The sequence below is a fragment of the Silurus aristotelis genome (assembly GCF_946808225.1).
Source record: "Silurus aristotelis genome assembly, chromosome: 5".
Taxonomy (NCBI): Eukaryota; Metazoa; Chordata; class Actinopteri; order Siluriformes; family Siluridae; genus Silurus; species Silurus aristotelis.
Window position 1 is genome coordinate 15,631,590 of NC_139578.1, and position 14,418 is coordinate 15,646,007.

The window sequence follows — 14,418 nt, forward strand, 5'->3', positions numbered from 1 at the left end:
ATGTTGTTTTTTTGTTTGTTTTTTGTTTGTTTTTTATGAAATATCACAACAAATGCCCATATCCTTTTATTTGGGTCTTTCAAGTGCATTACCCAGCAGGTAATCATACTTCGTCACAAACTTTCAACACATTTTGTGATTTAAACACTTTGGATAATATGGGTAAACCTTTAGACATCAGCAAATCACTTGACATTCCAAGAAAAATAAAACAATTGCAATAAAGTGCTTAGATGACGAAAAAAAAAAAAAGTTTAATACAAAATAATAAAAATAAAACATGTAGTCTCATGTTTTTAGCATGTTTATGGAGTAGTACCAACTTCAAGTCTGCTGACTTACAGTTTGAAATAGCTGAACCAAAAACCTCTTCATTTGTTGAACAATCCAATAATGAGACATTCTTCCTACTGAAGCCATGGCATTTCACATTTTCATGCCTCATACAACGAAATAGGCCAGTCAGATTGATCATATTTGCAGATTTTGGACCGAAGGAAAAAGCAAGAGAGCTTTTTAGCTTAAAAATTTTATGAAATGCAAAAGAAAAGGAAAAAAAGAAAAAAAAAATTAATTCTGAACAGGACATCACTTGGATTCCAGATAAGCACTGAATGTTAATGCACAAAAATATATTATTCAAAGGGTCAAATTTGATCAGAATGAAATTATTATAATGTGAAATTAACACAAAAAAAACCCAACAACAAAAAATCAATACATACAGTTCAAGAAAATGGTTTGGGTAAAGCATATAAAGAAAATAAATATATCAAAATGTCAGATTATGAGACACCCACCAGGAGAAACATTAAGCAATTAACCAACTCACCTGTGGACCTCAACATGTTTTTTTTTTGTGTGTGTGTGTGTATTTGGGTCAGAAATTATGAGTGCTTATGTAAAGACAAAGCATGATGAAAAAGGGGGGGGGGGGGAGAGAAACATTACACATTCCATTACCTGTAGAACAGTCATGTATTAGAAAAAAAAGCTGTTATATGTGTTAATGTTGCTAATAATAAAACTACAGCACTGTAATTTCTGTCCAAAGATTGCATAATATCTTTGTTTTGGCCTTTAACAGCAAAAGTGACAGTAAGAAACTGCATGTTGCACTGCCTCAGTAGTTTGCATTTCAATTTACCCAAAAACAACACTTAAAATTGAAATGTACTGTGATACAGCAGCTTATACCAGGTATCAATAAACAAACAACAAAACAAAACCTAAAGTATCATAAGCTCATAAATTAAAATAAAAATATTAAAATTTTCAGTGGAACATATACAAAGGATTGTGCCGGATCAAAAGAATGGATGCATATATTAAGACTGGCAAGATAACAGAAAATAAATACATTAACATTCAGGAATCATTTTAAGAACAAAAAACAAATTTCCACTGTTGACGGTCAGTGAAAATGCATACTATAATACAGACCAGTCGAAATGTTAGAAACAAAACATTCAGGCAGGATGACTTTCAGTCAATTCCAGTTTCAAGACTTCATGTACTTCTTCAAACACTAGACTTCACATGGTGCATTAGTATGAGTGGCAAATTTGAAACAAGGAAATGAAGTGAATGCATTATTTCAGTAAATTTGTGGATTACAGCATTTCTTTACCTGCCTTTCAGAATTAAGTTAATCGACAGTAGCATACTTTAAGTCTGGTCTGAAAGGGAATTAACAGCATGTAAACAATGAACGTGTAGAAACAAATAAAAAAAAAAATAAAAAAATGTACCCTCACTTCAACATTACTAAAAAATAAAAAACCCTGTGTCTGCTACGTTACCGTGAATCTTAAGCATTCCAAATTACATTTTTCCAGAAACAGTTCATGTTGAATTATTGACAACTCACTACAATTAAAGATTTCAAAACTAATTTCCAGTGTGATACTTCGTATTTTCTCCAGTGACGCATTGTGTGTCTTTTACATCATTTAGCTGTGTGATTCCAGCACCAGCACTTTGCACTCGCGTTTGGCGATTTTGTCGAGAGATAAAATGCTCCGCTCAGGGGGGAGGTAGAGTGGCCGACCGACAGGAGAGCCGACAGGAGGAGTGATTGCACGCCGTTCCATAACACTGCCTGTCCTGAAATGAGAAGGAAGTACTTAACAGTTTCAGTCTATAAAGATTTTGAAAACCCATTTAAATCCCCCTTGGCAGGGAGAAAAGTGCATTTGGTGGTAAAGCAAAATAATCAGACTGAAAGCATCTAAGAATGTTAATCTCAGTCTGCGTCCAAGTGAATTGTTGCATGGTTCAACTGCAGTGAGAGGTGATTCAGCCCTGCAGGAAGTAAAGCAAACATGCAGTGTATCTTGAGTCGTGGCCCATGTGGGTTTTTTTTCGGCATTTTGAGCTGCTTAACTGAGAGACAAAGTGCAAACTGAATCAAATGAGAGATGATGTGCTGAAAAATGTCGATTGAATTTTGTTATTTTTGAATGAATGGGTTTTAAAATATATATGTATGTTTTCTGTGGTGGTGGTGCTTGCGTTTTTCTTATTTAATTTTGTGCATTCAAACAAAAATAAACAAACAAAATGTATTATTGATTTTGCATAGATTCTGACTTAACAAACTGATTAATAGGTTTGACCACCCTTTCTATTAATCCTATACAAACAAAATCTGTCACTTTGTCAATGTGTGTGTGTGTGTGTGTGTGTGTGTGTGTGTGTGTGTGTGTGTGTGTGTGTGTGTGTGTGTGTGTGTGTGTGTGTGTGCCATACCTGGTAAGGTGGGATTTGGAAGGCTGCTGATGGGAAAAGGATTGTGAGCGACCCAGGCTCAGGCTGGCCTGGTGTCGGTCCAAAATGTCTCGTACAGCAGGACTGGATGGACTGTTCTTACGTGAGAGAGGACGGGCTTCAGGGGGAGGGTTTGATACAGATGCTGTAAACTGCAGTTTTAGCTTCATGTGCTGACTCAGCTAGAAAAGGGGTTGTAAAATGAAATCAGAATAAGGGATAAGGAATAATGGAAAGTATTTCAAATGTCCATGTTGTCCACTGATAAAAACCTAATTACTCTGCCTTCACTTTGTTATTTCTCGACATGGAATTAACAGAGCCTGACCGTGATCTATTTCTGCAGCAGAAACACATATTACCTCAAACAGACCAGCTTTAAGTATCTGGAAGGCCACAGACACGGAGAGAGTGCTGCCTTTGCGACAGTAACCAAGGTTACTTAGAGGAGAATGACACACTACAGCATTTACTGCTGGGTCCTCCTTCTGCCCACGGCCTAAAGGGAACAGAAAGAAGGATGAGAAGATTAGCTGTAAAATAAGAAAATTAAAAAATTAGGACATAAGTGGAGTAAAAATTAACAGTGGTCTCCTGAGCCTGACCATTTTGAAACAGTCATGAAGTCTAGTTTCATACTTAACCCAGATTTTAGTTCATCCACATTTACTTCTTCTTTTTAAAAGGCATATGTTACCTATGGCTTATTAAGGCAGGAAACCCTCCTGACCCAATAAGCCTGACATCAGTTCATCTCAAACACGCACACATGTGCACGCACGCAGCTACAAATACACCCAGTGATGTCTAAACAGAATCATTCCCTTACATACCAGCAGTAATAAAGCACACTTTACTGACATTTTTACTTCTTTTAAAATTATCCTCTTTATAGAGCTGTCTAATCTATTTTTAACACATCTATACTTTAAGTGTCTGAATATTTGTTTTATTAACAGCTTCCTTGACAGCCTGTTAAGAGCTTTTCTTAGCAGTTTCTTCTCATCTCATAGTCTAATACTGTTTCTCACCTTTAACCACTTCCCTTTCTCACTTCTCAACATTTAGAACATCTGCCTCTTGCTTCTCTCCACTGTTTTTGGTTCGCTGCACAATTCCCTCATTTTGTATGTCTCTATTATCCCTCCATTTATTACTCGAATATATCTCTATTACTTTTCAGCAAGCATACAAGATATTTCTCTGTCTTTCTAACACACATGCGGACAAACACGAAAGATAATCATCAAAATTCCACCAATGAAGGTATGAACATATACAACTATGTCAACATCAAACAGCCATTCTATAATCAGTGGTTCTCAAATTATCGTCATTTAGGATATGTCCCAGTTTCAAGAACTATTTTATTCTGTCTCGGTTCTGTAACCAAAGCAGTATGTTACCGGTTGTCACGGTTTAATGTTCAGTGACTAACTAACTAGAATTGACAGCATAAATCGGATGACTTTTAAAATGTAACATTTTATACAATAACCTTTTTGTGAATAAAAGTTTTGCAGGAAGAATACATATACAACCCAAAAGACTAGAAACACAGTTTATTTTTTTCTCATCCTTTAATAGCCTTTCTCCTCACCCTCTGGTGTCCAGACGAGCCGTACAGCCAGAAAGTCCTGCAGGTTGTTAAGGAGAGTGTAGCGCACTCTGAAATGCTCATGAGCTCTTACAGCACTGGGGCAGCTCGCGGTCATGATGAAGTGAGGCCGGTCCAGTCTGATGCTGGGCACACTGTAGTGCGTGTAAATGGAGCTGGTGAACGGCAGCTTTGGGGTGGACCACTGGAGAACTGCTATCAGTGGCACCTCCAGACCCTGGGTCACAATCGGATGTGTCATTTAATCTCATTGTTAATCACTTCATCGAATTATTAGTACATAAATCTCTATAAATAATTTAAAAAAATCACATTTATCAGATTCTCTACACACACCTCATTAGAATCATCATGGGCCTGGTCACTGAGCTGTAGCTGAAACAGGAAGTTTTGCTGCTCCAGTGCACTAAGCATGCTGGGAAGGTGACTAGACTCACTGTCCATCCTGTAGAAGGATGCCATGGCAACCTCACCTGACTGATGGCTAAAGGAATCACCAGCCAAGGACACAGGTTACATACTTGAATTATTTTGCATGCTTTTACAGTAGTTAAAAAGTATAAATGAATATCAAATATTATAATGCTTTAATTACTCTCATCTACTTAAAAACAATCATTTAGTAAATAAAGACAAATAAGCTCATACCACACATTGTCGACCAGCAGCACGGAACCATCAGGCATCATGGGTAAATAAGAGGCATTGAAGTTGGGCAGAATTCGGACATCATGCACACACACCTCCTCCTGAGAGCTTCCGTTTAACACTGACATACACAAACAGGATGTGGAATACACAATGAAGAAAGTTACATGTATGAAACTCTAAAGCACAGCAACATCCGCTCATCTCCAGATGTGTAAATGCTGGCTTAATGTATTTCATGATCACAACAACTATATAAATGTACTGTTAGTTTTACACTGAGCTTTTAGACAGGCTTTTGCTTTAGCCACTGTATGATTTTGCTTGCTATAGCAGAAATTTTATTTTTCCAAATTAAACATAAATCTTGATGGACCAAACCTTATTTGTTAACCTGTAACAAGCCACAGATTTAATGAGACGTGTGCGTTATGCTTTATTACCAGGAAATTTTAAATAAAATAAACAAACAATCGTTTTGGCACTCTGTTTATACAGAAATGTACATAGAAATATAGTCATTGAGCTAGAATAGTAATTTCAAACTTGATAAACTGTATGTAGCTACACAAGAATACATATATTCTGCATATTTCATTATTTACAGACCATAACATGGTAATAAGCTTTCCAAAATACCTTTAAGTACAGTCAAGTGTTTCCCAGACACAGTCATCTGCTGACACTTCACTGTGGGTGGAGGAAGGACGTTTAGAGTGGTGCTGACTAAAAATGGAAAATAAGGGAGAAAAATTAATTCCAGGACTGTTTACTCATTTGAAGATAATAAAAGTTAAGCTAGGTCTTCAAATATTCATGAAACTAAAGCAACTGCATTCCCTTTTATGTCACTTTTTACTTGTTTGCTTTTTCTGCAGTGAATTGGGTTCTGAAAACAGAATCCGGAAAATTTGCTTACCGTAATTTCCAGACTATAAAGCGCACCCTTGTATAAGCCGCAGGTCTACACTGAAACTAATGAACTTTACACAGGCTTTACCGAAAGACAGTGTCTGTTACACGGTGTAACGGGTGAAATATGTTGTGGCTCCTTTAAGAGCAGAGCGGCATTTTGGGAAAAGCACGTCACTGCATTCTCCCGGTATTACTGTGTGTGTGTGGAGACTGAGGATTATGTGCTCATTATTTTCTGTTGTTCATTTCTAAGTTTCTTTGACTAACCCATAACGCTGTTGCCAAGAAAAATAAAAAAGCACGGGTTTTGGAAACCTGTCTGTGCTTATATAATTTCTGTTGCAACTGGAGTTAGTGAGTTCTCCCATGAACCAGACTCAACGTGTTACAACGGCTTGTATCTAAACAGTAGCCGACCCAGAAAGTCATTGTTCACTGTCTTCCTCCTTCCTTTCACAACTACTGTATTTCTCTCTGGAGTTTATCTTTTGGCATCGTCGTGCGTTTAAAAATCAACACTGGTGGAAGTTTTTTCTCCCGAAGCTTATAGTCCGAGAAATACGGTATATAGTCTCAGGACACAAGGGTAAAATCATGATAACTATTTAAACGTTTAAAATAAAATTAACACAAATAATGATAACATGTCTGAGTTAACAAAATTGACAAAATCTTCTAGATTTATGATTTGCTGACTATGCTGAAGTTTATATAAGTTTGCTAACTTGTTACTATCAAAAGGTGGACATGAAATGTTCAAGTTTTTGCCCAATTTGTTGCTCAAATCCACATGGGCAAAATTTGTTATGCGGTGCTTTGAGACGTCCCAAACACAAAATAAGTAAAAGCAGTATTACAACCTCAACATATCCCAACATTGTTTCTTGGTTTTAGTAAGATCAACAGAGAATGTGCACTCACCTTGGGCTTTGAATGTGTTGAGGTCCTGGCGGAAAGTTTGGCAAGGGCTCTTCTGCTGAAGAATGCTGAGGTAGCCATGTTCCTGGATCTCAGCCTTTTCCTCCTCCTGCTTCCATACAGTTACTATGATCTGGACAAAGCACAAGCAAAATAAACGTTCAATTCCTGAACCAACTTTTTTTTTAATACTACCAATAACACTGTGTGCCACCTCTAATTTAGGATAGTTACATGTCATAATGAGATGGACACAAGTCTCATAAAATCAATATGCTGATGCATCATCACATTTAATTCAATTAAATTCATTTTTATCTGTATAACGCTTTTAACAATGAACATTGTCTCAAAGCCGCTTTACACAGATAATGTGGTGATAAAAAATGTAGGGTTAGTGATGGTAAAATAACAGCCGCTTTCACAAAAGAAAACTTTACCCTTCGTTTATGCGACGCGGCGCTTGTGTGGCATGGAAGTACTACAGGGATGCACAAGCACACGAAAAGAGAGCACACTGGTGTCACAGATGAAGGCAAAACATCAGCACAGTAAGCAAAAAGCTGTATAATTCTCATCTTGTAAAAATTTTACAGTTTAATGAAGTGCTTTTGTGTAAACTGTTTGTTAACTTCAGAACAGTCGCACTGGATCTGTTCTGTCGCGACTCGCGAGCATCAGGTTACGCAATCAGCGACATAGTGATGAGTTCAACTAGAACACTAAATCTAAAAACAACAAAAAACAGCAGCAGTAAACGAGTACATTTTTTGTCACTGTTGTGGGTTTCAGCGAAAGCTTATGCATTTGTACACCAATTAATTTTTCTTTCTTCCTTTTTTTTTTTTTATGTATTTAATCAGGCCTGTTAACTTGCTGCGTTTCTCCGTTCTGTTATCTTTTTATAGCATTTGTCTACTACAGTTAACTTCTGTTTTCAAATGTGATTCACTGCAGCTTTAATATGTTGCTTGTGCATGCTTGTTTTTAATGCTTGTATAATTAATTTGTGCAGATATAATTTAATTATTATACAAAACTTAATTAATTATATATTCTAGATACTAGATATTTATACCTTCAAAACAGAACAAAATGTCTGTTAATTTTTTTAACAAAAAATGTCAAAACAATGTTGTGTATTTTATATTGATAATGGTTGTCAACTTGCCATTTGCCATTACCAATGAAAACATTACAAATATTGATTTACACAAATTTCTTTACAAATTGCATACTCAAATGCTGCTTTTTGTTTTGTTTTGTTTTCCCAGCATGTGTGAATTTGTTTAGGAGAAATCCCCCATACAGCTACAACAAGCTTTATCATGTTTAAATTAAAGATAGTTAAACCCGATATGTGGCTTTTCCATTTTTGTAAGTACACTTATATATACACAGTGGGTACGGAAAGTATTCAGACCCCCTTAAATTTTTCACTCTTTGTTATATTGCAGCCATTTGCTAAAATCATTTAAGTTCGTTCTTCTTCCTCATGAATGTACACACAGCTCCCCATACTGACAGAAAAACACAGAATTGTTGACATTGTTGCAGATTTATTAAAAAAGAAAAACTGAAATATCACATGGTCCTAAGTATTCAGACCCTTTGCTCAGTATTTAGTAGAAGCCCCCTTTTGATCTAATACAGCCAGGAGTCTTTATGGGAAAGATGCAACAAGTCTTTCACACCTGGATTTGGGGATCCTCTGCCATTCCTCCTTGCAGGTCCTCTCCAGTTCTGTCAGGTTGGATGGTAAACGTTGGTGGACAGCCATTTTTAGGTCTCTCCAGAGATGCTCAATTGGGTTTAAGTCAGGGCTCTGGCTGGGCCATTCAAGAACAGTCACGGAGTTGTTGTGAAGCCACTCCTTCGTTATTTTAGCTGTGTGCTTAGGGTCATTGTCTTGTTGAAAGGTAAACCTTCGGCCCAGTCTGAGGTCCAGAGCACTCTGGAGAAGGTTTTTGTCCAGGATATCCCTGTACTTGGCCGCATTCATCTTTCCCTCGATTGCAACCAGTCGTCCTGTCCCTGCAGCTGAAAAACACCCCCACAGCATGATGCTGCCACCACCATGCTTCACTGTTGGGACTGTATTGGACAGGTGATGAGCAGTGCCTGGTTTTCTCCACACATACCACTTAGAATTAAGGCCAAAAAGTTCTATTTTGGTCTCATCAGACCAGAGAATCTTATTTCTCACCATCTTGGAGTCCTTCAGGTGTTTTTTAGCAAACTCCATGCGGGCTTTCATGTGTCTTACACTGAGGAGAGGCTTCCGTCGGGCCACTCTGCCATAAAGCCCCGACTGGTGGAGGGCTGCAGTGATGGTTGACTTTCTACAACTTTCTCCCATCTCCTAACTGCATCTCTGGAGCTCAGCCACAGTGATCTTTGGGTTCTTCTTTACCTCTCTCACCAAGGCTCTTCTCCCCCGATAGCTCAGTTTGGCCGGACGGCCAGCTCTAGAAAGGGTTCTGGTCGTCCCAAACGTCTTCCATTTGAGGATTATGGAGGCCACTGTGCTCTTAGGAACCTTAAGTGCAGCAGAAATCTTTTTGTAACCTTGGCCAGATCTGTGCCTTGCCACAATTCTGTCTCTGAGCTCTTCAGGCAGTTCCTTTGACCTCATGATTCTCATTTGCTCTGACATGCATTGTGATCTGGAAGGTCTTATATAGACAGGTGTGTGGCTTTCCTAATCAAGTCCAATCAGTATAATCAAACACAGCTGGACTCAAATGAAGGTGTAGAACCATCTCAAGGATGATCAGAAGAAATGGAAAGCACCTGAGTTAAATATGAGTGTCACAGCAAAGGGTCTGAATACTTAGGACCATGTGATATTTCAGTTTTTCTTTTTTAATAAATCTGCAACAATGTCAACAATTCTGTGTTTTTCTGTCAATATGGGGAGCTGTGTGTACATTCATGAGGAAGAAGAATGAACTTAAATGATTTTAGCAAATGGCTGCAATATAACAAAGAGTGAAAAATTTAAGGGGGTCTGAATACTTTCCGTACCCACTGTAAATACCCTGAATTATGGTTATATGTAGTTACAATAAGCCAAACAAGTCATTTAAAAATATATTTATTTTGTATCTGATTAATTGATTAATCTTAAAAATAATGGATTAATGGATTATCAAAATAATTGCTCTAATTACATAATAATCAAAGCAGAAAACAGTGTTTAAATACACTGCACAGATCACCAAGTTTGTGAAATGTTTAAATACTTATTAAAAACATTACTAACAAGAAAGTTAACAAACAAAACTAACTGAATAAATAAGCAATTATTTCCCAATTATTTTCACCAGAGTAAACAGTATCCTGTCAAGTGAAGAAATTATCTTCCTGTTTAAATACCATGAGTGACTTTCACCTCAGGTGACAGGACAGATACTGAGCTAGATAATGCTAATGGAGGATAAACACACATAATTGACTTTAATTCTTAAGTTCTGTAAAGCTTTGAGACAATGTCCATTGTGTAAATTGCTATAGAAATAAACGTGAACTTAATAATCAAAGGTGGAATGTATTTACTATTGTTATCTTATTACAATTCTTAATGTGAAAGCAGTGCTGTCACTTTAGGCGAGCTAGATTATAAATGTAAAGGTCATACACCCACTGAAAAGGAATCTTTAATTGTAAATATAATGTTTTCATTTCTGGGGGTAAAGAATCATTAAAAATTTATTTTAGTTCCAAAAATCCTGCACTTTTTTTTTATTTAGATTATAATTTGGTCATGTGAAGATGTTTTCCAGGATACCACACACAAAGACGACAATGCTTTAAAGTTTTGGTAATCTAACATAAAAATAAAAAAAAAAAGAATAATTGATAGGCAAATGCAGTCAAACATTAATTACATAAACAAAAACATGTTTTTACCCATCATTATATTATAGACTACATAGTGCAGCCTGCCACTGAGCTACGTTCAGGAACACCGAACTCACACTTCTAAACACAAAGTATGAAAAGATAATAAACCACAAGACACAACTGAAAATTCATGTAATTAACCCTAGGCTAATCATATATGACATCACTCTTACCTTGACTTTAAGAGTGTTGACTGGGAGTTTATCCAAGGACACAGTAAGAGGGAAGATGACTTCATCATTAAGAACCATTGGCTCATCCACAGGTGACTGGACAAGATCAAAAAGTGAAGAAAAACATAACAAAGGTTGAAAAGCACATTGAAACCACCTACAGCATTACTGTATGCACATAACCTGTTACTTGTCCTTGAAGAAGAAAAAAAAGGTTTGCACAAATGGGTGTAACTACAATTGACTGCTGTGCAAACATCAGAGCAACGACCAGACTTCATTCAGAGTGTCATTATTCTCAATTGTTTTTTCATACATATGTTATAAAAGATACTAGTACAGTTTTTTGTAGCATGACTGCACCATTTCTGCAGCTAACACAACTTCGAAAATCTTTTCCTGGTCTTTTACACTGCATAATGAACCATTCAGAACGCCAAATGTTAAACCACAACCCATTTAGGAAACATCATGTATTCACCAGTCAGTCTGCAACTGCAGCCACTTTTCACCTCGTCTCCAAAACGCCCTACATGTGAGGCGTCCTTGTCACTCCCAATGAAAATCTCAGCATCTTCAAGTCTGCCACCAACAGCTTTGCCTTTGCAGATACTCTTCTATCAGAAATCACTCCTGTCACTCTTCTCCACCCACTCCACCATGCTTGCACACTTTTCTTTACTTCTCTAATACACACTATTATTTTGCACAATTGACCCCAGGTACTTAAACTCCTCCACCTTCTTCACTTCTTCTCCCTGCAACTGCACTACTCCACTGCCCTCCCTCTCATTCACACATGTACTCTGTCTTACTCCTACTGACTTTCATTCCCCTTCTCTCCAGCGCGTACCTCCACCTCTCCAGGCTCTTCTCAACCTGCTCCCTTCTCTCACCACAAATAACAATATCATCCGCATCTTAGTCCAGGAAAACTCCTGTCTGACCTCGTCCGTCAACCTGTCCATCACCACTGCAAACAGGAAAGGGCTCAGAGTCGATCCTTGATGCAGTCTAACCTTTACCTTAAACCAGTTTGTCGTTCCTACTGCACACTTCCATGCTGTCACACTGTACTCATACATGTCCTGCACTACCCTCACATACTTTTCTGACAACTTCCTCATACGATACCCACAACTCCTCTCTCGGCACCGTGTCGTATGCTTTCTCCAAATCCACAAACACACAATGCAACTCCTTCTGATCTTCTCTATACTTCTCTATTAACATCAACATCTTCCTCACAGATGGTCACCTCTTCCCTCAGCCTGGCTTCCACTACTCTTTCCCATAACTTAATGGTGTGACTGAACAACTTTATTCCCCTGTAGTTACTGCAGGTCTGCACATCTCCATTATTTTTAAATAATCTGTACCAGTAAACTCCTTCTCCATTCAACAGGCATCCTCTCACCTTCCAAAATTTTGTTGAACAATCTAATATAAACTCCACCGCCATCTCTTCTAAACATCTCCATGCTTATACTGGTATGTCATCTAATTTGAAATCTTTTATTTCTACTATAATTGCTGTTTTTCCTAGTAATAGTATTCAGTGGTCAATCGCAAAAAACAGTATATATTGTGTTTTGTCTGGGAATTTGAAAACCATATAAACTACTGATTACTGGCCCCAACAGCTGACTTTTTTAACTCCAGGTTAAACTAATGGTTTGTTCAAGCCTTCGGATAAAAAAATTTAAAAAACCTGACAGGATCTTTAAAGTCTGGTGTAAAAACTCCAACAACACAGTTGCACCTGATGCACATGTCCCAGTGCCATACTGACCTAAACATGCCATTACCATGTCAGGTATCATTTCTGCAAACTTCTGCACAAAATAATAGCTCACCATATACATTTTATCCAGTCAGTGATGCTTCCATAGTGCTGCCTAGACAGTGATAGATCAGGCAAAGGATGGTGAGACCAATTGTACATCGAGCAGATACACCACAGTGTAAACTTTACAAGGTGCACCGTCATGGCAGGTGTATGGTGGTGATGGTGGCTCACCTGCACCGGAGCTCTGCGGAATTCCCGGGATCCGTTCCCGGGGTTGTTGTGTATAAGAAGCAATTTACACTCTCTAAATCCCCGGTATGTGGCGGCTCCTCTGGATGAGCAGCTCGCCGCTCCGTCATCATCACTCTCCTCCTCCTCCTCCGCTCCATCGTCTCCAGATCGGTCCCTACCCCGCGCCCTGCTCTCCCCCGGACACACGCTGGCTAACGCGCGCAGAGACGTGGCCAGATCCCTCCAGCCGCGGCCCGCGCGCTCCTCACTGCACCCGGAGCTCGAGCCGCTCTGCGCGCGCAGCACCAGTAGGAAGCGCACCGTCTCCCCTAGATAGAGATGACTGCGGCGCGGCAGGGTGCGGTACCGGGCCGGGTCTGACAAGTCGGTAATGGCCACGGCGGGGAAATACATGAAATACTCGCACTGCGATTCCATCATCAAAACCATGATCGGGGTGTTATTATAACCGCGAAAGCAGAGCGCTAGCTAGCTAGGCTAATAGATCCGGGTAGCCTGAATTCAACTAGCAGGAGGAAAAAACATCCTCTTCCCACACATTAATCTCGAATTGCCCTCTCTCCTGTAGGTCTATTTATTTTTAAATTATCCGCAATAAATACAATGGAAATACACCCGCCATGTCGTTGCTCTCTATACAGCCTCTGCAGTACATTCAAACAAGCCAACAGGCTTACTAATCGAATGACAACGGTTTACATTTAAGAAACTGTAATACGGCTAGGCAGGATCAGTAGATTATCGAAAAACAATCCTGTCCACAATCCTAAACAAATACAGTACAGTACAGTACAGTCTTCTGTTGGAAAAAAATCGGAATTCATTATTCATTCATTATTTGCTATGTATACATCAGTCTTTATTTCCAGTCGTGCTGTTCTGACCATCTGACAAAGCACTGGATTATCTGTTTGGGTATACCATCTTTTATAATTTTTCTGCAGCTTTCAAATTATAGTCTTCATCCTCCCTATTAGGTAGGGGAAAGCTAAATGTGACCTGTGACATAATTGCAGAGAAATTGGATGCAAAAGGATTTGGGTTTGCCACTTGCTAATTTACTCCAGGAAATAAAGGTGTCTAAGATATTGATGGTAAATATAGTACTATAGTAAATATAATTTATCTTTTATCAGCTGGAAAGGATGGTAGTGGTGGTCCATTGCACACTGACCTGAGTTTTGAAGTTTATTAAAATAGATTTTCATTAGGAGATACTAAACCAAACTCTAAATACTGGCTGATAATCAAATATAATTCAATATCGTCATTTTCTTAATTGGCAGTCAGACAATCTTAAAGATTCTGTTACATAAAAGTGTCCATCTTGATAGACAAGTTTACACTGTGTCTATTCATGTGCTGTTCATTATTATCATTACTCACATTCATGGCATAAAATGTCAGTGTTTTAGGTACATTTATTTTAC

General features: G+C 38.2%; 1 protein-coding gene across 1 annotated transcript; it reads right to left on the reverse strand.

The window, feature by feature from the left end:
* Positions 1-53: 53 nt before the first annotated feature.
* Positions 54-13,861, reverse strand: trappc14 (trafficking protein particle complex subunit 14). Its single transcript, XM_083540801.1, has 10 exons — positions 12,968-13,861; positions 10,948-11,043; positions 6,872-7,001; positions 5,675-5,761; positions 5,036-5,156; positions 4,724-4,871; positions 4,370-4,604; positions 3,132-3,268; positions 2,752-2,951; positions 54-2,106 (listed from the first exon to the last, which is right to left on the reverse strand). The coding sequence occupies exons 1-10, from the start codon at positions 13,415-13,417 to the stop codon at positions 1,953-1,955; spliced, it is 1,758 nt and encodes a 585-aa protein (XP_083396927.1). The 5' UTR covers positions 13,418-13,861; the 3' UTR covers positions 54-1,952.
* Between the last annotated feature and the right edge of the window lie 557 nt (positions 13,862-14,418).

Excerpts from the sequence above, each read along its gene's own strand:
- trappc14 (XM_083540801.1), bottom strand. The coding sequence starts at position 13,417 with ATGGTTTTGATGATGGAATCGCAGTGCGAGTATTTCATGTATTTCCCC. Across the intron at positions 4,605-4,723 it reads CCCATGATGATTCTAATGAG|GGTCTGGAGGTGCCACTGAT; the intron begins GTGTGTGTAGAG and ends ATTGTGACCCAG. Across the intron at positions 3,269-4,369 it reads GCTCGTCTGGACACCAGAGG|GCCGTGGGCAGAAGGAGGAC; the intron begins GTGAGGAGAAAG and ends TGTTCCCTTTAG.